The sequence below is a fragment of the Neodiprion lecontei genome, chromosome 1, assembly GCF_021901455.1.
Source record: "Neodiprion lecontei isolate iyNeoLeco1 chromosome 1, iyNeoLeco1.1, whole genome shotgun sequence".
NCBI classification, from domain to species: domain Eukaryota; kingdom Metazoa; phylum Arthropoda; class Insecta; order Hymenoptera; family Diprionidae; genus Neodiprion; species Neodiprion lecontei.
This window is the reverse complement of record NC_060260.1, coordinates 38,438,630-38,462,944: the sequence shown is the minus strand read 5'-3', so window position 1 is coordinate 38,462,944 and position 24,315 is coordinate 38,438,630. Positions and strand designations below refer to the sequence as shown.

General features: G+C 42.6%; 2 protein-coding genes across 7 annotated transcripts in view; one reads left to right on the top strand and one right to left on the bottom strand.

Moving 5' to 3' along the window:
- The window catches only part of LOC107227669, a 94,452-nt gene that overhangs the window by 19,379 nt on the left and 50,758 nt on the right, over nucleotides 1–24,315 (top strand). The window lies entirely within an intron of this gene.
- On the bottom strand, nucleotides 18,741–20,317 carry LOC107227681 (enhancer of split malpha protein-like). The gene has a single exon (XM_015668897.2). The coding sequence runs from the start codon at nucleotides 20,137–20,139 to the stop codon at nucleotides 19,630–19,632; it is 510 nt and encodes a 169-aa protein (XP_015524383.1). The 5' UTR covers nucleotides 20,140–20,317; the 3' UTR covers nucleotides 18,741–19,629.

The following is a 24,315-nucleotide window of genomic DNA, read 5'->3' as shown; positions in this document are numbered from 1 at the left end:
TCAAGGCACGCCTGTCGCGTGATCTTGCGGGTACATTGAGCACAAAATCCGCGACGGGTAACCGTCGGGCCCTCCTTTGGGGTCCTCGTGCCGGTGGGCACAATGGGGACCCAGCGTCTCTCGGCATTCAGAATTCTACGGTGTTTTCTGGTCCTCTCAAGGAGCCGAAGGAGACGCCGACGCCGCCGGCTGCAGGGCGGCAAACGCGTGGGAAATTCTTAGCACGTGCGCAAGCGGCTGGCCCAGATCCTGATCCTGCAGCGTAACGGGCCCCGGAGGATTGAGAATTTTTTTTTTCCCCTTCCCTTTCTTCCACTCTTCTTTCTCTCTCTCTTTCTTTCTTTCTTTCTTTCTTTCTTCCTTCCTTCCTCTTTACGAACGTCGCGACCCCCGAGGGGCGGCGGGAAAAAGGGCCTTAGGCCCCACGACCTCTTGCCCCGTTCCAATTAAGCTGGTTGCGCGGTCGATAATTATCGGGCATTTTTTTTATTTAGTCAAGTTTCTATCGAATAGAATAGTATATTCGTAAAATTTTTAGTTAACGCGAGTGTTTGCCCGTAGAAATTTTATAAAAAAATAGACTCGAATTATTGACAAGAGCTTCGTTATCAGGTTTTTTTTTTTTGTTCTTCAAACTGTTTAATAATAGTGATATTTTTATTTTTTTAATTTTTTTTTTTACGCGCAGAGTCGTTAAATTTTACTCCGCGCTGGATCGTTTTGTTCGAAAAACTGTTTTTAACGTATCGAACGAACAAAATCAGTCATTTTAGTATTGCTATTTGTTGACAAAAATCAGTATTATCGGTACAATCTTGAAAAATTAAATTTTCCACGATACTGTTGTAATGGAAAAAAAAATGACTATGGCGGGATGTTTTTAAAATGACTCATCGCGGAGTAAAATCGAACGAGTTTTACACTAAATTTTTCACCGTTAATCCACATCGAATATTTCTTCTGTTTTTTTTTTTTTTTTTGTAAATTAATTAATTTATTAATTATTTTTTTCTTTTATTTATCGAGAAAGTTGGTCGGCCAAACAAATCAACATTTCTTTCGGCAGCATCATTACGCTTTCCATGAAACACGTACATTTAGTACTCTTCAAATTATTATATTCATAAGCTATTTAACAAAGATCTATTTAAAAAACCAAAAAACGAAAGATACTGGAAAGATGTGATATGAAAAAAAAGCTTGGACGAAGATCGGATATCTCTTATTTAAATATCAAATTGATGTTGATATACATCTATTTATAAACCCAAAGCTTAGACGAAGATCAGATGGTTCGTTTCAAATCAATGACGTTTTCTTCCCCGTCTTCTTTCTTGCCGCCTTTTCTTTCGCAACTAGAGACGTCACCGTACGTACGTATCCATGCATGTAAAACGTGTACACACGCGCACGTCCAGTCCGTCAAGCCTGCGGTGCACGACCGACACGCGTTACATATAAATGCCTAAGCAGTCAGCACGCGCCAGACGGCGTCTCGGCACACGCCAATCAGAGTAATAATTAACCCTCGTTTGATGCCGAGTGTCAACGCGGTCACGTGCAGCCCGCGGGCGTATTATCATAAGCCAACTTATTCCAACCTCACGAGTTTACGCTGCGTGCAGGCGTTTAATGACACACGTCTTCAATTCTGTCATAATTTCTCTAATTCGTGTTACATAATTTCTTTGTCGACGATCGTGCGAATAATTATGAAACTAGGTTGAAAAATTAACGATGAAACGTGTGAATAAATTTTACGGCTTTTCGATCACTCGATATTTATCACTTTTGTTCACTCTCTGTGTACACTTGGGGACAATGAATCTGAGACGGCTAATTTTTTACATTGGACAGTTATGTTGGCAACACGGAGAAACCTACAGCGCCACAGGCGGCCGAGCGCGAAACAAACTCGATCTCAGTAAACGTAACGTAACCCATGACCCTCGAATCTAACCTTAGAATACGTGGCAATCCAACAAATCATTATCCCCGCGGTATTCTAAGCTTAGATTCGAAGGTCGTAGGTTACGTTACGTTTATTGAGATTGAGTTTGTTTCGCGCTCGACCGACTATGGCGCTGTAGGTTTCTCAGGGTTGCCAACATAAATGTCTGGTGTAAAAAATTAGCCGTCTCAGATTCATTGTCCCCCAGTGTACATTGAAGTAAAAAGAACAAGCGACAAGAGAATTTCATTCGTATGATTTTTATCCGAGATAACTTGTTCGTTGAATTGGATTGTTCAAGTTTAGAACCTTTAGAACACTCGACGTATGCGTGCATGCATGTTTCGTTTCAATAAACTCCACAAGTTCGGTTAATCGACCGAGGAACTCGCAGTGTTTCAAAACAGAGACATTAATTTGAAGCTTTGAAAGAACCTTTTCATGTTCATCTCCAACATCTCATTTTTCAATTCTCCCGATGCCTCCATTCGTGTTACCAAATCACTGACTCCGGTGGACTCGAGTTGGGACGAAGGGTCAATTGTAGTGACCCGTAACCTCCTCGTCGTACGGCCACTGTAGGTATGATAATAGCAAACACGATTGGGTATTCTAATCGTGGTTACACGAGTCAAGCGATGCCGACGGTAAATGAACAAGTAGACACACGAGGCGCGTGATCATCGGTCTCGACTAATCGCTGTATCGTCAATGGTCATGATAATCTTTCAAGGACGTACGAAACTGTAGCAAAATGCTTCGGTCACAGGCGTTGATAAAACTGATCAGATTAGCAGACACGCTGTGGCGAGATTCTTCTCTTTACTGTTGCCCAAATCTGGATCTCATGAAAAAGTCTCGGACACTACCCTTGAATTTTTCCTGTGTCTTGAAAATATTCCATTTTTAATGTCCTTGAATTTGTTACGGATTTTTTACCGGACACCATAAATATGCACAATGAACAAAGGATTTCCACTTATTGTACAGTTTGATGTAATTGCGGACCTAACTAAAGTCCTGAACGTTGAATCATAGACGCAGTAAATCAGAGAAGAGGCCAAAATTCGACTTTTCAAACAACTTTCCGTCGTGGTATTTATTGACAGTGTTTCTTCACGACTCAATTCCATCTCTTCCACTGCACCATCGAATGCTGCGTGACTTTGAGTTGAGGCGTAACCACCACGTGTCCATGAGTATATCGAGCCCACAGTCGGAGGCTGATGAAAGAGTTCATTCATTGACTGTAAATGGTCCGTACAAATCGACCAGGGGTCGGGGTCACTGCAACAGAAGATTCCATTCAATCGCAACCATTCTACATATTTGTTTTACACATTTTTCGAAAGCATATGCATGTATACACATAGATGCGATACGGTGCATGACGAGTTGTAGTTACTCACGCTGTATACTTTGCTGTGATTCATAAGTCGCGCGTGTTACGTCGAGTATTTTGTTCGTCCGTGTGCGTTAGTTGTACGCACATCTATGCATACATTCGAGGCTCGTGGCTGAATTTAGAACAGCACAAGGAATCCATTCATTAGATCGTACGTTCGTTCGTTAATTCGTTCGTTTTTCAAATGCAAAAACGAGAGACATAAGATCCACTCTTTTAAACAACTTCTAGGAAGTGGGCTGGGTGTTTTCGTTACGAAAAACGAAAACTAAACGCGACACCATGTCGTATGTCCTCAAAGAAAACGACTTTTCAACGAAGACAGGAGGCAGTTGGGAATTTCTTCAGGGTCTATCTACTTGGAAATCACCGAATAATCTCAATCAACGAATCTTTAACCGTGGTAAAGGATTTCATGACTTACACTGATTCCCAAGTGATTCGCAATGTTGAAAGATGACTAAACTTTCAGAGTCGTTCGACATCTCGTTGCTGATTTACGAGTGATTTAAAATGTTGGATTTAGCTTGGTCTCTATTGATTTCAATCCTATTCCAATTCTCACTGATTCTCAGTGATTTCTTACTGATTTTTCGAGTAAATATTGGCTATATTTTGTCCGGAAAACCGGGAACAGTCAGGAAATTTCGTTCATCGGGAAAAGTGAGAGAAAATTCATGGAATTATGACGGACCATACTTGAAAAACCTTTTCTAACCCTAGTCACTTATGTGAGGTCCAGCTGATCAAGGAACCGATTTTAACGCACAATTTCAAAATCAGCGTGCTTGAATCAAATTTGTTTGTGCAAGTAAAATGAAGAACGATCGAAACAACTTTGAGGGCTCAGAGACCGCGAGTTGGCTCGGATCTTGTTAACCCCGTGTAAGTAAAATGGAAGTTTCCGCAGGTGTGTGAGACTCGGATTAATAAATCGTTTTAAAACTTTAACAATGCTTTACTAAATTCAGTTAACCCAACTTTCGGAAATGTTCTAGTTCAATTTCTAATGATTTGTATAAAACGAAGCGATACTTTGTGTTTTTAGATCCAAATTTGTATATTCAAGGTGTAGAACTTCTGGAACCTTTGGTCACAAAATCTCTCCAACATTACCTAACAAATTTCGTAGAAAATACGTCAGGGGGAATTTTGAATATTTTTAACAGGGAACAAGCCGGGGAATTTTATTTCAACAAAATTGTCGCGACCCGCCATCGTCCTGTCATTTCACCCTTCAAGGTTAAGTTGAATTCTTCAGACCGTGACCCTCGATGCCTCTCTCAAATTAATCCCTCTCGACGAAGGGCACAGCATCGCCGCAGGCTGCAGGCGACACGGCGGTAACGGTAGCACATATTACAGAGCACGGGTCTGTCCTGGTGGTAACAGAAGCTGGTAGCGCCCCTTTGCCTCCGGTAACAGGACCCCATACGGGTGCGCCTTTCGTGGGCCCTTCTTCTTCTCCTCGTCCTTTTTCTTCTCTCAGTCCTAATGTATATAATACCGCTGCCAGTGCGTTCCCACACGCTTCTCTCTCTATCTTCTTCTTTTTTTCTTATTATCTGCCTCGCTTGGAACCAATTCTCCATGAGAATTCACCCCTATGCGCTGCTGCACGCGCAAACACCCTTCAAAATCTGCAGAAATTACAACTAAGCACCTCGAAGACTCCCCTTGGTTTAAGCGGAGCTTGCAATTCACGAGTTTCAGAGACGAAGGTTGTCGTTACGGGTTTCTTAACTCGACGGGTTGAAAACCTTCGCCAAATTATAACCAGCACGAATCCATTTGGTTTCTAAATATTACAAGTTTTCACGGAGCTCGTGCAATCTTTTGCGATTACGATTACCAAACGACGAGTTGGGTGCCAAGGTGAACGAAGAAAGTTTTCTTCTTCGACACCATTTTTTGCCGGCATCGGTACCGAACAATTCTTCCTTCCGCAATTATGATGAAACGTTCCTTGTGTTCGGATAAAATTTATGTATACATATCGAAAGTGGGCCATTCCATTGAATCAAATGAATATTGTATACAAATGGGATGAATTTCTTTTCTCAATAATTTTCTACCATTGTTGCATGTACTCGCGGACATTGGACTGCTTCCTTTTTTTCTTCTTCTCGCCGTACACGCGGAGCAAACGTAATTACTGTGATCTGAAAAGTCTGGAATCCGTCTCGGACTCGACACCTTGCAGAGTCGATCACCGACACTTCGTGTTCTCTGATTGCACCTCAGCCACGCTTACCAATCCCTGAAACAAGATAATACGACTTATAACGGGGCACCGTGCAATAACGTGTACCTCGTTGTTAAAATGCTTACCTGCGACCGTAAAACTCTCTTTACGATAGTTTCTAACAGCGTTGTCAGGTATAATAGAAAAACCCTCGCAGTTTACCGCTGGGCGTATAGAATGTCGAGCAATTACAGCGGAAAGAGCTTCGTTTTCGTTCGTGGGTTAATCCGTTCCAATTATGGCCGAGGAAAAATTCCGCTAATGGGTTTTACAGGCTTGTCGAGTTTTGGGTTACAAGTTGTGTGTGTCAACAGGGCATGGTTTTGCATGGCTTTTAATGGTCTGCGGCTTGAGCTATGCACTTGTAACCACCGATGATTCGTCATCGTTCGAACGCGCACAAGGTGCGGGTTTAGAACGCATGGCGAGCATTTCGCCAAATGCTGATATCATTCGGACGTTGTGACGAATTTTTCATTTCCCATCAACGCCTCGAAACTTTGCTTTATTACCCTACCATAAACCGGATTCCGGAGAGGGTAAAAAGAAGGATGGGTACAAGGAGAATGACTCATTTTCGACCTTTGAAAGGAAGTCACTCAATATTATGGCTAAGCTGTAACATTAAATGATTCGATGAGTCATTGTACTTGGGTTACTTTTCGAACCAATTGGCCGAATGCCCGATGTATCGCAATTTCAAACATGGGCAAAATAAAATAACGAATGACGAATTGTTCGAAATCTTGGATTTTCGAAAGTGTCACACTGACTAGAATGACCACTAACCAGTGACACTCGAATATCAAGATTTCGAACGATTCGTCTTTCGTTATTTCATCATCCCGTTTTTGAAATTTCCATACATCGACCATTCTAAATATCGATCGTTTCTAGTTTCGCCCCCCCCCCCCCCCCCCCGCCCATTTTTTACGGATTTTTTTACCGGACACCGTGATATCACGTATGAAAAACAACGGAAACGTGAATGCCTGACAATTACACACATGCCCCACCCATTCGCGCACCGAGATCACAGAACAACGAGGGTCCCGACGAGCAACAGGTTGCTCCATGTAGACGTCCCGATGCCCCTAAGCGTTCGCACTTCCTTGTTCGAGGGGGGCGTTTTACGGGTGCACGCGCGATTCGCACCCTCCTCCCATCCCCTCGCCCGACCCGTTTTCTTCCCCCTACCGCAAGCTCATTAGTTAGTTAGGTAACGCGCGCGTAGCGCGTACGGGCTCGTCATCATCAACGCGAAGAAGAAGAAGAAGAAGAAGAAGAAGATGGTCGAGGCGGCGGGGCGAGGGGGTTGCAGCTGGGCCCATTTTTCGGCGGTGGGCCTTTTCGTGGGGGGATTCGGCCGGCATCTCTATAGCCGCCTCCCCCCCACGGGCCCTCCAAGAATCGTGAGAGACTCGGGCAGATGGCTCGGCATCGCGCGTCGTCCCGCACACGCTGACTGCCTGCCTGTGCCTCCTTTGCTTCCCTCGTACCTCGTACGTGTGGCGCACTCGCGAGCAACCGGGCCCGACACGCGTGTGCGTGCACCGGCGTGTCTCAGTCATTCCGGTGCGGTGTATAAGAGAGGAGGGCCCAGTGAATCCGTTCCTCTCACAACAGAGCGGGTATATAGGATCCGGGCCCAAGAAACCTCATCGACAAAAAAGTTTCCCACGCGGACTCCTTGCCGAGGGATGGATCTCTTTCTCTCCCCCAATCTCACTCTCTTTCTTTCTCTTCCTCTCTCCCTACATCCTTACACGATCATCTATATATTAATAGACGTTGCGTGTTTGTGTATATATACATACGTCGAGATGAAGTTTATCAAGAGCGAACCCCTCGCACCGATTAAATTTATATCGTTGCAGTTTTTCTCTTGCAGTTGTTTATACGCCTATCTATAATAATCCGGATTCGGCAGATGATGGGGGACGATTACTTACGTCCCTGTTCGAAGCATGCAGACAAACACGCTTCGTGATTTCTTCGCTCATACGCTGAGAGAAACTTTTGGTTACGGTTACCGCACAGTCCTTAATTGTTTTCATTTTTTATCACAATCGAAAAATACAGTTCTAGGTAGAAAATGAAAATTAATTTTCTAGCTGTTACCGGAAAGTCTATAGTATCCGTTACTATTCTTTCTCATTACGATCACTGTTGCTGTATTTTCTTGCAACCGTTGCGAAAATTTAATGCTCGATAAATTGACGTTAAAGCCTTGTTTAACTAAAAAAGTAGAGTAAATCGAAGAAACGGGATTTTGCGTTGCAATAAGAAAAAAAGAATCGACGATAGCGGAAAATGGTTAGGCGTACCTCGTTTTTCGTAATTCCAACAATATGCAAACAGTTTTTTCAACGATGTCTGTTTCACTGAATTCTCTTCTAGCTACTATAAAAAATGAAATTTTTCTCAGTGTACGTATACTTCCGCAATGCGTTGAACGATATTTCCTATACGTATACATCAGAATTTTGTATAATCGCATAACGTGTATTAAAAACGCGTAGTTTAAAATGCGACGTGTGGAAGGTACGATTGCGATGTTTTTTTTTTATTCTCACTTCTACTCCAATCTGAATATAAAATCGATTTCGGCACCCTTTCCAATCGAGCCAAAAATCTGAAATAATTCACACACTGTGTTTTCTCTTTTTTCTCGTCATTGTCCATCGATTCCAGGGGTGCGTTGCATAGGATTGAAATTAACGACCACCCTAGTGTCTAAGTACATATACACGCATAATATACACATATTTATTACGAGCAGGCGTCGCGTCGACTCAATTCGATCTGCACGTGTTGGATACACGGGCTGATTCTCGGCTGCACGTGGTCGTGGTTCGTAGTTTCAGGGGCGGTGGGGGGGGGGGGGGGGGGGGGGGCGCGTTTCACCCCAGGGCCCCCGGGCAGTTTTCGTCGGCGGTGGCATCGCGTCCCCGGCTGGTGCTTGTAAGGTGGTTAAAAGCTCGCCCCGCAAGCTCGACTGTGGGAATCTAGGACATGTGCATCGCGATGCGCGCCGCGTGGTCTGCACGAGTTTCGACTTAGTTTAGGGTTCGTTGCGGGGAGAGAGAGAGAAATCCCCTCTCGGTAGTCGAGATAAAGACGGAGGAACGGGGGGAGCCACGTCTTTATTTTTCGGCCCCATGGGAATGTCATGGTCGGCATGTGCAACGCGCGTCGCGACGAACTCGTGTACACACGATGCACGAGTTACAGCCGGTGGAAAAAGGAGATCGGAATTAGGGGTGATGATTGTTTGGGTTGCACGTGACGAAGAAACGAGTAATCGTCACGAGTTTTTTTTACCGCCTTACGGTTTAAACCTTATTTTTGCGGACTTTGCACGCGAGGATAAGACTGAAAACAATTATCTGTGTGTTCTGTTCGGAAGTAACTGCTTTCTTTCAGTTTCCAACTGAAGAACCCGTTGCGCGTAGTTGATGAGAATAATAAAAACAAAATATTTTCGGATGGATATCTTTTTCATAGAATTTCGAAAAGACGCTACGAGGAATCGAGGTTTCACGGATGAACGTGAGAGAAACGAGTAAAATAAAAGTTTCGATTTCGAACGAAACAGTCTTAACAATCGTTACATTCAAATATCTACGTATATTTTTATTTTTTGACTAACATGGGAAGTTTTTCGTTGGAAAAACAGAAACACTCCTCTTTTCATATACGGTGTATAAATTAGGTACTCGAGTATTGAGAAAAAAAAATTCCCCCACATTGTTTCATTTCAGTTGAAAAACGATATATCTAGTTGTAAAAGTGACGAGCTGGAATTGAATTTCATAAAATCAGGAATTTTTGTTTTCGCTGTTATTAACGGTTAGGTATGCTTGTGTTTTTTGTTTCTTTTTTTTTTTTGACAATTTTTAAAAATAATTTGACGAGACGCTTCCGCCAAGGAGGGGGAGAGGGGGTGGGGGGGCAAAACTGTCGGTTCGGTCATTTGAGACGAAATATATGTTGCGGCAAGGCGCTACGACGAGGCTTTACCCTTTCACGCGGCACATTTGATATAACGCATCGGTGAATCTCTGCCTCGACTTGACTTGCGGGGTAAAAGCTGCTGATGTAAAACCTGCGACTTCCGGTCCAGCCTCGTCGCTGAGGTGGGTAATTAACGGGATGTGCACCGGACCGTGAACGACGCAGTCCGAAGGTGAGAGAGAGAGAGAGAGAGAGAAAGAGCGTTGAGTAGGCGAAGATTAGAGTGTATATATAGGTATGCATATTTATATATGCTGTATATATATATATATATTGACGAATATTGAAGAAAAAACGTTGAGAAGAAGATGCGTGTAGCAGACAAAGCTAAGCAATTTGAGGAGACGTGAAAATTTTAACGAGTGAAGAATAAAAATAATGAAAGAATCGTGAAAAACGAGGCCATTTCCCATCAACTCTGTGATAAGAAATTGAAGTTATTCTCAGTGCAACGCTGCTGATGCAGCAACGCGGATGTTCGCTTGTTAGAAGCGAAGCCCTCGAGGCCCTTTAGCGATCGACTCTTCGAGTCTCCTCCTTCATCCCCTTCCTTCCCCCTTTCGGTTTCTGTATCCCACTATCCGGTGTCCATTCACTCGATTATCCGCGCCTCGCTTCACGCAGGATGCTGGACGATGTTCGCCTTGCTCCCCGTTCTACTTATGGGTAACCATGAACGCGCATAACCGACTCGCCCCAACACGGATCGTTGAGACTTGACGCGTGTCGGAGAGGGATGATAAAAAAAATAATTACTGTTTAATACAGGATACCGGATGCGTCGTGTTCGTTTATTTCACTTGTATTTTTCCTCCTTTTCACACATATTTTTTTTACACGTTACAAAACGGTTCGCGCCTATTCTCATCCGCAGTGTAAGGCTATTCCATGGATTCGTGTAAATTAGGGGGTCAAATTCAAATATTGTGCACCGAGTTTCGAGGATGAATTATTTCTGGCTTCTTTGTTTTTTCTTAGTTTCTTGCATATTTTTTTTTTTCTTTCTTCGTTCAGTTTTTGCCTCCATCCTCCGTCTCTTTCTCTCTCCTTCTCCCTTTTTCCTATTTACGTAACCTTTGAAAATAGCTCGACAAGAGAAAAATAAATAAACGAATAAATAAACAACAGTGACAAGAGTTAGACGCAAATCAAAGTCGCAATGCTGTGATAGGCTGACGGTTAATTATCGTAACTTTACACTCGACCTCGTTGAAAGAGAAAATTTAAGTATAAAATATCGCTGAAGATGCGGGAATGATGATAAGAAAAAAAAACTTTCATTCCACGTACTAAGATCGAATCCCTTCGGGATCCGATGAATTAGAAATTATATGCCCCAGTCAGCGTGTACTTCGCGTATATGAAGAAGCCTGACATCACAAGTCACTTACTAGTTACGTATACGGACAGAGTCATTAATCATTTGTCTATCTGGATGCGATGTAATCGGAAACTGTTATAATTACATGTCAATGTCGGGCCGCATTATTATATACCTATATTTGGATCTAGGCTTATACGTCACGGTTGTTACACATTGTATAATCGATCGTGATTAGAAACGAAAATTTCGAGAATTTTCGGCTTGAATTTTGAAGCGTGTGAATAAATTTCTGTGGTTATTATTGGTTAATTTGTTCACCGATACGTGGATGAATATCGAAATTTCGGGGAAACGATTTCGATCAATCGATTGCAACTGGAGAAATAAAATGATGAAAATTCACGGTTAATTGGTTAATCGGACCGATATATGTATTCTTGAATTCTAACTGTAATTTTGAAATTATGCAACGGAAGTTGAATGTTCTTTTTGAATAATTAGAGTAATCTCACGTATAAGATTTTATGCTTCAATTTGCAAACACAGAATACAAGGTGAAGAAAATGCAGTGAAGATGATAAACGTGATGAAATTTGATGTGAAAATTATTATTAAAAAATGCAATCCTTCTACACGATCAAAGCATTTGTCAGTTGAAAATTAGCCCGAATAATATCCGCAATCGTGAACAAAGTTGCATGATTTAACAGTCGATCATCACGCGTTGCGAATCGATCTCCAATTTCTATTCTTCCGTCATACTTCTTGCAGAATGAAACGTGTGACGCGTAAACAGGTTTTCGATAAAAGCAATTAAAATCATTGACGTTGTTTGGAAGAGCATGTATAAAATCGTTAAAACCAAACTGTAAGAAGCAAGATACGACTTTTGATCCTTCCTCGGGCTGACCAAGTTTTAAAATGCAAAAGCGGGGAAAGTAAGCCGGAAGCTGTAGAATATCATGCAGAAAATTGAGGGTTAATGTGTAATCGAAGGGAGGGAAGGTATACCTTATACCCTTACCGTGAACACACGCACGCACGGTCCATTATGCGAGGAGTGCCGAGGCTGAATCAAAAAAAAAAAATAAGAAGACGAGAAAAGGAGATGAGGAGAAAGATGAATATATAGGAGGGAGAAAAAAATGCGTGACACGTTCTGCCCACGTTCCTCGCATCAGCTCTCGCACGCTCGGGACACGCGCATAACATTATAATATCGACGATGGCCTGAAAGGAGCGTAAGGGAAGAAGAAGGACGAAGGTGGGAAGGGGGGGGGGGGGGGGGAGGGGGGAAGGAAGAAGACGTACTACGTCGACCGAGGTGCGTCAAGACCGCAGGGACCCATCTGCCCGAGATTCTCACGCGGGACTCGATGCGACGCCTGCATCTGTCTCGAGTTCCCACGCGCGAGTAGAAAAATGAAGAGAGCGAAGAGAGAGGAGAAGAGACCTCCTCGAGGCACGAGGGAAACGTTTGTACAAATCTTGTCTCGCACCTTCCTCCACCTCCACCTCCCGAACCTTTATCAACAGGCACGTAAACCACTCGCGACTCAAGTTCTCGCAAGACCGTGACACCTTTTTCTTTTTTTTTTTGGGGGGGGGGGATCATCGCGAGAGTGCAAAATTGCAACGCGACGAAACTTTTTTTCTTTTTTTTTTTTTGGCCGTCGGAATCGGACGTTTGGCAACGTACGGGGGTGTTGGAATTTGTAACTCGAAAGTTGATTCGAACGTATTTAAGTAGCGTTTGGATGTATAATTGCACTGTGAAAAATTTCATTTGTTACAGTAACATTCCGATGATACGTAATTTTCAATTTTATGTATAAAAATGTATCGTTGTTATTAGCATAATTTGTGCAATATTGGATCTATTCTAAACTGCACCGAAGACAATTGAACCCTGTCTACGTTTGATGAATATTGTAAAACGTATTTTCCATTCCTTGGGGAAATAAAAAGTATGACTAACAGTAAGAGATCTTACCGTTTACGTAAATAGTAGGGAGATAACGAAGCGTATCGTAAATTACATCAAATCAAGGCTATTTATGTAAGCTCGATGTTCACCACGGAGTCTTTCCTCATCTTCCATGACACCCAACAGTCTGTTAGTAGAAGAGCGTAAAAGCCAGGCACGTTCTTTCGCGTGTTGTTTTTTCTTTTTCTCTTCTTTCCGCCTGAATGGTCGTCCATGGCCAATGATTGTTGTTGCAATTACGCGGGTTAATTGCTCCGAGCTTACAACCAGTTGTATTATACGCTTCGTTGGAATTTGCACATGCCGTTTAAACACACACGGTGAACCAGTCAGCTCTTCACGCGTGCGTCAGATCGCCTGACGAGTTTGCTGGATATTATGGTTACGGCTGGTAGCTGATTGTTCGAGGTTCTTGCCAACGACTTCCGGTACCGGTGTCAATAATCCGTTTTTACGTACAATGAGAAAAATTTCATTTGTTACAGTAACTAGAAAAATTCAGTAAAACAGGTATCGTTAAAAAAACTGTTTGAACATTGTTGGAATTAGGAAAAACGAGGTACGCCTAACAATTTTGCGCTATCGTCGATCCTTTTTTGCTAATTGCAACGCAAAATCAGTTTCTGAGGTTTATTCTACTTTTTTAGTTAAACAAGGCTTTAACGTATATCACGTTGTATATATACGTAGAAAGGAACGGAATTATTCTGTACCCGCAAAACGCGACCGCAAGAACCAGACTTATGCTGCTGCACACAAGAGTGCGTCTGTAAGCATATCGGTGTTCTTTATATCGTATGTATACACAGACCTTCGATCGCTCGAGAAAGTCGATCTGTGATTTCAGTCGTTGAATTTACCGGTTCATCGAAGTTTACGCTTGCATTCTCTTTTATATGCTGTTATTTCGAGTAACTTGATTTTTCATTTCAAACGCATGTCGATCGATCACATGTAACGATGTAATAATACGGTGACAGTTTCTAGCTAGATCGTTCATATTCTGTAAGAATTTTTTAAATTTGAAATTATTTTAAATGCGAGTCATTGATATGCGGACGGATTATTATCCGAAATGAAAAATCAAACCGCAATTGATTCATATTTTAGACACAGAATCCCTAGAAAAGGATTTGCACTTTACGAATTCATTGGTCTAACAGTTGCCGATAGATTAGAAATCGATTGAGGTAATCTAAAACCGTTGAAAATCGCCGTCAATTAATTAAAAAATACTCAAAGCAAACGTTGGAAGCTATTGGAAATCAAGCGATTCACCGACAAGTCAATATTATTACGCGGCAACATGAAAATCAACAGGAATCACTGAAGTGAATTGAAATTATTCATCAGACTTCCAAGCGAATGGCTCCTCGAATCCTTAATTTTAAGACCAAGGAGCTATTCGCTTCGAAATTGAGCGTACAATTATATTTAATTGATATTGACTTTGAGGTGATTTCTGTTGATTTCCATACCTTGTCATGTTAGAATGTGTTAGAAATCCCCCAGTCAAGAAATCATTGTACAAACCAATGGAAATCACTCGGTAAGCTGTAAAATCTATCTAATCTAAAATCTTATTCTGTATCTACAGAACAATTTCTAACAATTTCTTATTTCTTCCGTAATATCAAACGCTCGCTCCGCGATTTCTCGATCGCCTATCGCGCGACTATTCCAGCGCTTCGCCGCAACGCTTTACGCAAATTTCATCCGTTTCGTATCGATTTCTCATCGTTTCAAACAACGCTCGATCAATTCGCGTTCCTTTGATCGATTTGCAATTCACGATCTCGACCCTCAAGATCGCCACTTCCTCGATCGAGGAGGAGGAGAAGGGTGGAACGATATGATCGCCGGTTTTGACGGCGACTGTACCGGCCTAGGGTCACGCCGCGCGCGCGCTCGGCACGAGCAGGACGCGCGAGCACGCCAGCAATCCGCTTTGCGCGTACCTACACCGGGAGTCGCGCGAGGCGAATGCCGATCGCTCGCCGGTTTGTATTGGCCCACGCGCGTCGCTCGCGTCCGAGTGTGCGTAGAGAGAAGTAATCGGGCGCGTTGCTGCGCCCGGGGGATGCGAGCGACTTCTCTCGCTCACTCTCTGCTCTCGCCGGGCGAGTGTGTGCGCGCGTTTCTTCTTGTTGTACCTACTTATCTTTTCCCCTCGTTCTCTCGCTCGCTCGCTCGCTCGTGTTCGATCTCTTTTTCTTGTACTCGGCGGCGCGCGCGCTCGCGCCCAAGTGCGATCGGGGCCGTGGGAACGGACGTCGTTGTAGCGATTCGACGCTACCGGCGCGCGATCGACGTCGACGTCGTCGCCGCCGCGACGGCCTCGCGTCGGCTGGCTCGTGCAGGGCATCGCAGACTACCGCTGGAAAATAAACGACAGAGAGAAAGAGAGAGAGAGAGAGAGAGTGTCGAGAAATAAATACATACCTACCGGCTCCACGGCGCGTTCTTACAGCCTACACATCCGTGTTTTACCTCTGCGTATCATAAGATGGTTTTTTATTTATTTATTTATTTTTTTTTGTACTTTTTGTTTTGTATATAATCACCGGTACAACCACGCGCGATATAAGCCGGAATTTGAACTGAAATATGAATTATTTTCACTTGACGTGAGGCTGTGAACAAATGAAAATTGGTATGGTTCACTTCCTGTTTTTACAGTTCACGGAGAGGAAAATATTCTTCACGCGTCGTTGTGTAGGATCGAAACATTCGTTGGTGGATTTGATTTACCCAGATATAAAATTTTTACCATTTTTAGGCTCAAGATAATATTTGGACAATAAGTTGGAAAAGAAACATGTTGCATGTTACGTATAATTATTCGATAAATTAATAATGCTGAAAGCATTTTTAGTTTATTGTTAATATAAAAATAGTGGAGCGATTACATCTTTGAAACGCGTATTTTATTTAAATGAAAATTCACCATCTCCTGCAATTTTTTATACCCTGATTCAGATATTTGCCATCGCACGATTGTGAAGCGTTTCCAACAATCGCTTGTGGATTCTTTTTTACAACGTATTCTTTGTTAATTTCAGACGAATCTGTTTTTTTGATAATCTAAAGAGTCCGTGCAGGTGAGGTTATGAAGTTTCATATTTCATTTCAACATCGATAACTCTGTCCATCATCCACGTCATTTTAAATTTTCTCACTCACAATCAGCTGTTGTCAGATCCATTTTGCGCCGCATTTTGCCTCGACGTTTTTTTTTTTTTTTTTGTCAATACACGTCAGTCTTTCTCTTTTAACATTTCGCTGGTCACTTATTCGGATCACGTTCCATTTTAACAGACCAGATCGATCTCGAGGTAATTGGCTGAACGGGTAATTTCAGTGGTAACGAATGTAATACTCAATATAAGTAAATGCCGGGCTCGATTTCGAAATCGCGAGTACCCATTTGCATATATTCGTTAATCCATCGCACCTCGCCGATCGGCCGCGGGTGACACAAAATTCGAACAAGTTATACAAGCTTGCATCGGACTCTCTGCCCTCCTCTTCCCACTCACACGGTTCGATAAAAAGTAACGAGCTTGTCCCGATATCTCTCGGTTACAAAACAAATAAAAAATGAATAAACGAGCATGAAGTTAAAAAAGTGCACATAAACTTCAAACACGATGAAAAGAAATTTCGTTAATACTTTTTATCCGTAGGCAATTTATCACAAACTTCATCAATTTTCTCACGACGTTGAATTAATTAATTCCGGATTCACAGATTGTCGGTACGTATTAATTCAACGGTGATCCAATTCATTGAAAATAAGAAACGAGAACGAAAAATCGTGCTTGCTGATGAAATTTTCTAGCGGAACTGATAATAATCATAATAGTAATAATAGTAGCAGTAATGATAAATTATGGGTTCCTTAGGCTCCTGTCTTTTATGTACCGAAAACATGAGGGAATTAGAAAGTCGTGACAGAAGTTGAGGCACTTTTTGTCGTGCAGGCGTGCAATCGGGGTTGCATATTTTTCAGGCTCTAGATTTCATCCCTCTGGTGGATAAGTCGAGAACTTTCGCCTTGTACCTGCGCCCGGATCCTTGAAACGCGGGAAAATTCTCGTCAAGCATTCGTCGTGTAAAAAATAATTTCAAACGCACGACAAATTGGACTAAACGTCTTCCAAGTTTTTAAGATATATATTAAAAGTAGAAACGATTTTTTGAAGCGCGTTTTGAAAAGAAAATCTTACACATATACGTATAATTTATTTGAAAAATGATGAAATGAGTGAATTTTTTCAATTGTATGTTGGAAATTTGGTGATGTAAAATTATTAATCGTCAAACAATTAGGTGATATATATATATATTTTATGACTCGTTAATTTTCAAATTGAATAAAGAATAACATTGAATAACGTTATGCGATTTTGCGCACGTCGCCGTTTCAATTGTCGGTATAATAACCTAAGCGACTGTATTAAAACCCATGGCGGAAAATTCACCCCTTGAATATTCACTCCCTAAAAGAATACGATCTGCAGTCTGTGTTATTTCATTTAAACGGATGCTGCAGCAGCTCGGGGTTGCAAAAGCATTCAATGCATTATACGGGCAAATGCATGACCAATAATCTATGAACCACACTCTTCCAGTGCTTCCAGTTGTCCATTGTCACGTATCTCCTGCGTTATTTTGCCAGTTGGGGTACACAATTCTTCCTGCATTTTTTTCCCTTCCTCTCAACCCCGTCCACCCTCCCCCAAATCACGCGCATTCAATCCTCTTCATTCGCTCCCCCCCCCCCTCCCCGCGTAAAAGCACATGTGCTCTTGTCCCACATACCATTCCCAGATCCCCATATGGGATCCACATGTCCGAAGGTCACCGTCGGCCGCACACAGTTTGCTTGTTTTCCCTTTTCCCTTTTCCCTTTTCCCCCGGACACCGTAGCAGCGGCGTTTTTCTCCACCCTGCATAATTTCAGCTCTCAAGTGCAATTATCTCGAACCTTGAAAGGACGAGTTAATTGGCACCGATTTACATACTTTATTTTTACAATTCATTGAAACTTGGTTCATGATCGATCGGTGTATTACAATAATTATACGCCTATTAATAACCCGTAACCAGTGCAGTGATTGGTTATTCTATATATTTTTCCTATTTTCGAGGCTTGAAAGTTTCAAAAATTATACGTCATAAGAAAAAATTTCCGATGGTTTCATCATAGATAGAAGCGAAGAAACGAGGCAGACTCTGGAATCTGGACTATACTTTAGCCGGTGGATTTTGACGCTGAAATTTTTCAAGACCCTTCGGACCTAAAAACCTTGAGCAAATATACGAGCGAGGGGCTGAAAGGATCTCGAGGTTTTCTTCTATTCTTTATCGTTTCTACTCTTCGACCGGTTCCACATTGTGAAAGAATCGTCGCAACGGCCGAAGATTCTTTGTAAAATATGGTCAGCCTAGGCTAGTCACTTAACTATTTTAAAAACCTCGGGGGGAATAAATTTTTCTTCAAAATTGCAGGTGAACTGCACTGTTGGAATTTTTTTTATAAATAGTGATATACGAATGATTGATTGAGTGATTTTTAGATCACTAACTAGTCAATTGAATTCAATTATCGCTTTTATTATAAATATACTTTTGAAATTATAATCTATAATTAATTTCTAATGGCAATTTATTTCAAAGGAAATTGGGTATATGTTATAAAAAAGATACTTGGATGGTAAATAAATAAGTAGAAAAATAATATTTTTTGAGAAAATAATAGTATAATTTATTTTTTTTTTCCACTTGTGGTTGTAATACGATAAAATTGGAAGACGATATGATTTGATATAATATAATCTTAATATTTAGATTTAATTATAAAATGTGGCGACTGAATGGTCGATCAATCGAATTATTCCTTCTACAGGATTTTAAAGCCGATATCACAATATGCGTGCGTGCGTGCGTGCGTGCGTGCGTGCGTGCGTGCGTGCGTGCGTGTGTGTGTGTGTGTGTGTGTGTGTGTGTGTGTGTGTGTGTGTGTGTGTGTGTGTGTGTGTGTGTGTGTGTGTGTGTGTGCGCGCATGTTACAATATTACAACAATAGTGAAACTTAAAGCTAAATAATTATAACTCTAAAAGTCAAGTGTTTAGGTACGAATATCACAGGTGCGAATGAAATTGTCGTCATGCAGAAACAAGATTATACAAAAAATAATCGCACTAATCGCATGAAAGGAATACTTTAACCGTATACGTGTGTTGTACCATGAAAAATGAAGAAAAAAAAAAAAATATTCAAATTTTGAAGGAATTTGTATATCACAAATCTCGACAGTTGTTTTGCAAAACATGCTGTACGAGATCGTGCCCAATAATCGAATCCCGCAAAACGGTTCTCCTCTCTTTCAATTGAGCAAATATCAGATAGACATACAAGTAACAAGTAACTCGAATACGAACAGTAATCGTAACAATAATCGTTTAAACTACTAATCACAGTTTGAAATAATTATCTTACGTCTAAATAAAGTCTTTCTCTTTCTCTCTCTCTCTCTCTCTCTCTCTCTCGTTTTTACTCTTCTCTCTTCTTTCTTCCCGCATCCCGGTTGCACCTCGTTTTTAATCAATGTCGAGGTCGGGATGAGTCTCCTTTTTTAGCTTTCCGCGAAACTGGAACTTGAACCGGAGCTTAAACCCATGGAACCCATCGCACTTAGGCGACCTGCATCTCGGGCTGCTGGTTCTGGGAGAAGGCTCGTTCCTTGTAGCAGAGGTCACTGTCGGCGAGGGAGATCGTCGTCCAGTAGAAGTCGCCGGCGTGGGTGTGGGCGAAGTGAACGGGAACGTAACACTGTCCGGGTACCACGGGAACGACGGTCATCTGACCATCGAGGCAAACGGTGATGGCTGCTCCCTCCTCGGCTTCTTCCAGGCCGGCTAGAAGCCGCTGTTCCAGTGCCTCGTTGGCATTGTTCTGGTTGTCTACCTCCTCGGTGAAGACCTCCACCTGAGGCTGAGCCCTCTGCTGTCCCTTGAGCGATTTGGCGCTCTTCTTACCGCCTCCGGACTTCTTGAGCAGTCTCAAAAGCGGCTTCAGGATCTTCTTTACTCGTCGAGCACTTGAGGTCTGCTTATTGCTGGTCGACAACTTGATGTTGTACAGATTGTCGTTCAGCTCGTTATCGCACTCGAACACGTGGCTGTTGATCGTTGTTGCCGCCATTTTCTTTGTCGTCGTTGTTGTTGTTGGATATATATATGTATACTCTCGCACACCGTGTCTCTATATACCGTCACACTTCAGAGCGTTTACTACTGTGTACGTAAAGTTGCGATGTCGTTTTAATTCGCAGCGCGTTTTTTTTTTTTTTTTTTGTTATACCGAATTTTCGTAGCTAGTCTCGTCTCGTCTGAGGCTTGTCAGCGAATGTGCTCTGGTCCAGCCACCCCGCCGGTTATATAGAGCCCTGTGACGTCACGGGGTAGCTGGTGGGGGAGGCAGGTGCGCCTTGGCTGTGGGAACTCTCCGTGTTCCGAGCTTCCCAGGGTCCACGTCGACCATCTGCCGTCGTCCTCGGCTCCCCCCGCGTTCTTCGCTCAAGTCCACCCTGGCAGAGACTCGCCACCCCGTTCGCCCCACCCCCGACTAAATCAGGAGAAAATTCACCCGGGAGCTGATGGCTTACACGAAGATGGTGGAGGAAGATCCCTTGCTGCGAGTCTCGACACGCTTTCCCCCTACGGCCGAAGAAAGAGACCTGTCGAAACAGGTCGAGGGCTGGACTTTCTTTGGGGTGTTTTCTCGATACGATTCGAGGGGACGTTCCTTCGACCGTTGGAAATTACATTGCGAATTGACTTTACGCGTGTTCTTTGAAACCAAGAAGAATCGTTCGATCTTAGTGGAAATCACTGACAATCGCTTGGAATCAAACGGCGCAAGTCGTTCAGCGATCGATAAATGGTCTTAATCGATGCTGAGTAGTTTACATGGACTTCTACCTTGTCAAGTGCTTGCGTTCACTCTTCCAGTGTAACGAGTGATTTCCAACGGTTCGTCACGAGTCCCTGTGATTCTGTCTAATCCGTGAAGATCAATGGAAATGACTTGGTACAATCACTCGAATGTCAACGTTACCGATGAATCCAAGTGATCGACTTGATCCCCAAGTGAATTCCCGCTCGGTTCAGTTCCGCGTTGTTTTCTTCAAGCCCCATGCTTGACCGCCTTTCATATTCCGTGAAGTTGCCAGTACTCGGATCACTTTGGCAGACCCGAGCAGACTTGTCGCTCTCTGCACCATCAGAGAAGAGCTCTTCGAGAATAATTAATCTCGGTCATGCGCTCGGGTGGTTTGCGCCTTAGGTCCAACCTCTCGTAATTAGCCTCCGGAGATATTTTAGTTCTTTTCACTCCCTGTTCCAGTAAGGTTCAGGCAGGTCAGGGACCACTTCGCTGTGCAAGAAGAGTAGAAGGAGGAGGAGGAGGATGAGGAGGAGAAGGAGAAGCCCTCTTCCTTCGCTTTGGCCGAGGGTCAAACCGACCTTTCTCCATCTACCGATGCCCACAATTTTTATCTTCGAAACTTTCCATGTTTAACATAAGGCGAATGCACCATTTATGGCCACTGTACCATTCATACGCTTTTATAAAAGTTCCGCTCTCCTCAATTCCAACTCTGATCTCTTCAATTACTCAATTCATGCCTCCGATACGACTTTGAGCAAGTTTTGGACGGAAATTTTAATATTTGGCAGACTTTATTGTTCGAAAATTACTATTTTTGCGAATTGCTCGGTACATTATGCACTGCCGCTTAGTTTTCGATACTCTTTTCTTTGCCGCGACGCGACGCCGAGGATCGTAAAAAAGGTCGACAGTTTTTTTTCACTCAGCGGTAATTATCTTTTTATTGAAATTATCCCACGTCACGGCCGCGTCCCCAACCCGACCGACTCCTGCGGGGAAAAAAAAAACAGTTTTTAAGAACCTGTCCAAGCCTCCGAGGTTTGCCCGAGGTTAGTTTTAGGTTGGGTTTTACGAACGCTTGCGATCTCAAGGATCGATTATTTCTTCACCACTGAGATTCAGGCGGTTGTCATTTTACCGCCGATCGATACGGTTTTCAACGATTTATTTATTTTTATACTTGATATTAGAACGTGACAAACGTTTTAAATTACCAGACACTCGGTCCTTGAAACGTAACGTCGTTGAAAAATTAAAAAGCAGGTGTAACGAGGGATATTTTTTCACGTCCGGATGTTCTTCGATTGTCATACATTGGTTGGGAATTATTTATTAACATGTGTTCGAAGATCGTTAAAACCGATAGTGAGAAACGATAATAATATTCTCTTCGTCGTCGTATTTAGTATAACACATCGATCGATGAGATCATATATTCTTGATTTGAAAGTTGAAAATTTATCGAACTGTTTTACGGTTCGGTAAACACGTTTATTTATCACGCGTGATGAAGTTTCTGATTGACACTCACACGGCTTGTTATTTGTACAGTTGGTACACGTGGCTCAAGTCGAAGTCGAGAAATTGAATCGTCGAAAGATGCGAGCATATCGAAAAGGATTTAATCTGTCTTACTCAACGTCCGAAATATTGCAGAATCGAATTTGTGATACTGCAAAAAGAAAAGGTAATCGGCTTCCGAATCCTTTAGCTGCCGTGTTTGTCCGTCTGAACTGCATTAAAATGCGCTACGAGAAGTAATCCGGAATATAAATTTGGGCCCGGCTAACCGGCCCGTAAATATTTACAAGCGGTGCATATCCTGCGCAGGGTGCATTTTGGCATGACCGTCTGCGGGAACCTGTCGGCTCGCATTATGCTGGGGGTCCGTGGGCCCGCAAAAGGTTCGGGCCCCTGCACTCAGGTAAATCACCCTGCCAGCCTCCGGGCTCCGGTTTTTTTTCCTTAACTTCATAAACTGCACCGCCTAGGTGCAGTAACAGGTGAATTTGCACTTCTCCCCACAGCTGCGGGTTCGCAAATTTCAATTCAACGATCCTGGTGAGTTCGAAATCAATTCCTACTGCTTATTTTGTCACGAGGTAGTAGTCGTGTTCGTCAAATTAATTGATACTCGTAGGCTTTGCGATGATTGTTATTAAACCGCTAGAAACTAATGCTTTGACATATCAACCTTTCATTTCAAATAATTTTAAGTTCGTTGAACATTAACACAAATCGGACTCGTTCGTTTTCTTTCCAAGACGGCCAATCTTTATTTTTTTTTTTTTTCCTCTTTTGCTAGGAAAGTTTTTTTTGTTTTTTTTTTTTTTACGAATTCACTGAAACAGATCTCGTTGCTTTTGCTTTATTTTTATGGATAATTTTTAAGAGAATAAACACTTATCGACACAGATCTGCTAAAAAAAGAAAAGGAGTCTCGGTCGGATTTTGGAATATAACTTTTTTCATCTTTCCCGGAAATTCGCGAGCACATGTCTCTTTGTCGCCTCGTCTTGCAGGGAACAAAGCCGTTATTCTAAACTGGGTCAGTACAGCTTTGGTTTCCAGTAACCTGGATAAAATTACGTTTGAAATCATAGCTGCCCGGGTATTAGATGTCCCGATTCATAAAACATTTACGGGCACCTGACTGCCTCGAATTTCGCATGCCTTTTTTCGCGTTCCAAAGTTGTTATAAATTATAGACGAATAAATGTGTGAGAGAAAAGAGAAACATGTGAAAACGAACGAAAGTTAAGAGTATGCAATACAAACCTAATTACCGCAATGCACGGAATTGTTTTCGATCAATATTTACTTGGGATTGAATTTTTATAGTATTTTTAAGTTCAATGTCTCAGGAGAACTCCAATTAACGATCAGTTTTTATACCATCTGATTTGATCGTCGTTACGTCGAATTTCGGTGAAACGGAGCGAATCAAGATGAGGAAGAAAATGTGGAGATCAATGCGAATGGGGCTGGAGTGAAATCTGTGATCGGTAATTCGAACTCTGTTACGGCTCAAGCCTTGACGAAAACTAGAGAGGCCCCTTATTGCCTTTGCTTTTCTCCTCGATTCCTCGGGCGAAGGCGACAGGTACAAAACCGAAAAAGAAGTCCCGGGATGACGTCACCGGCAGGTGCACTTTCGAGTTGGTCCCGGGCTCGCCCGATTCTCCCGCTCCTCGTATCTCTCTTCCTCGCGTAATGACCGATCCGGAGATCGAGAGATACGCTGCGCGGGTTAACCGTCCCTCCCCTCCCCGATTCGGGCCCGGAGATTTGGTTACGCGCCGTTAAGGATGCATGGGACGTACAGTCGGGGCAAAAAGTGTTGAAACCGGAACGTGGCGAAGCAATGGTTCGAGGATGTTGATCGCAAGATCTCAAACAATTTTAAATGATTCAAATTTCGAAGATATT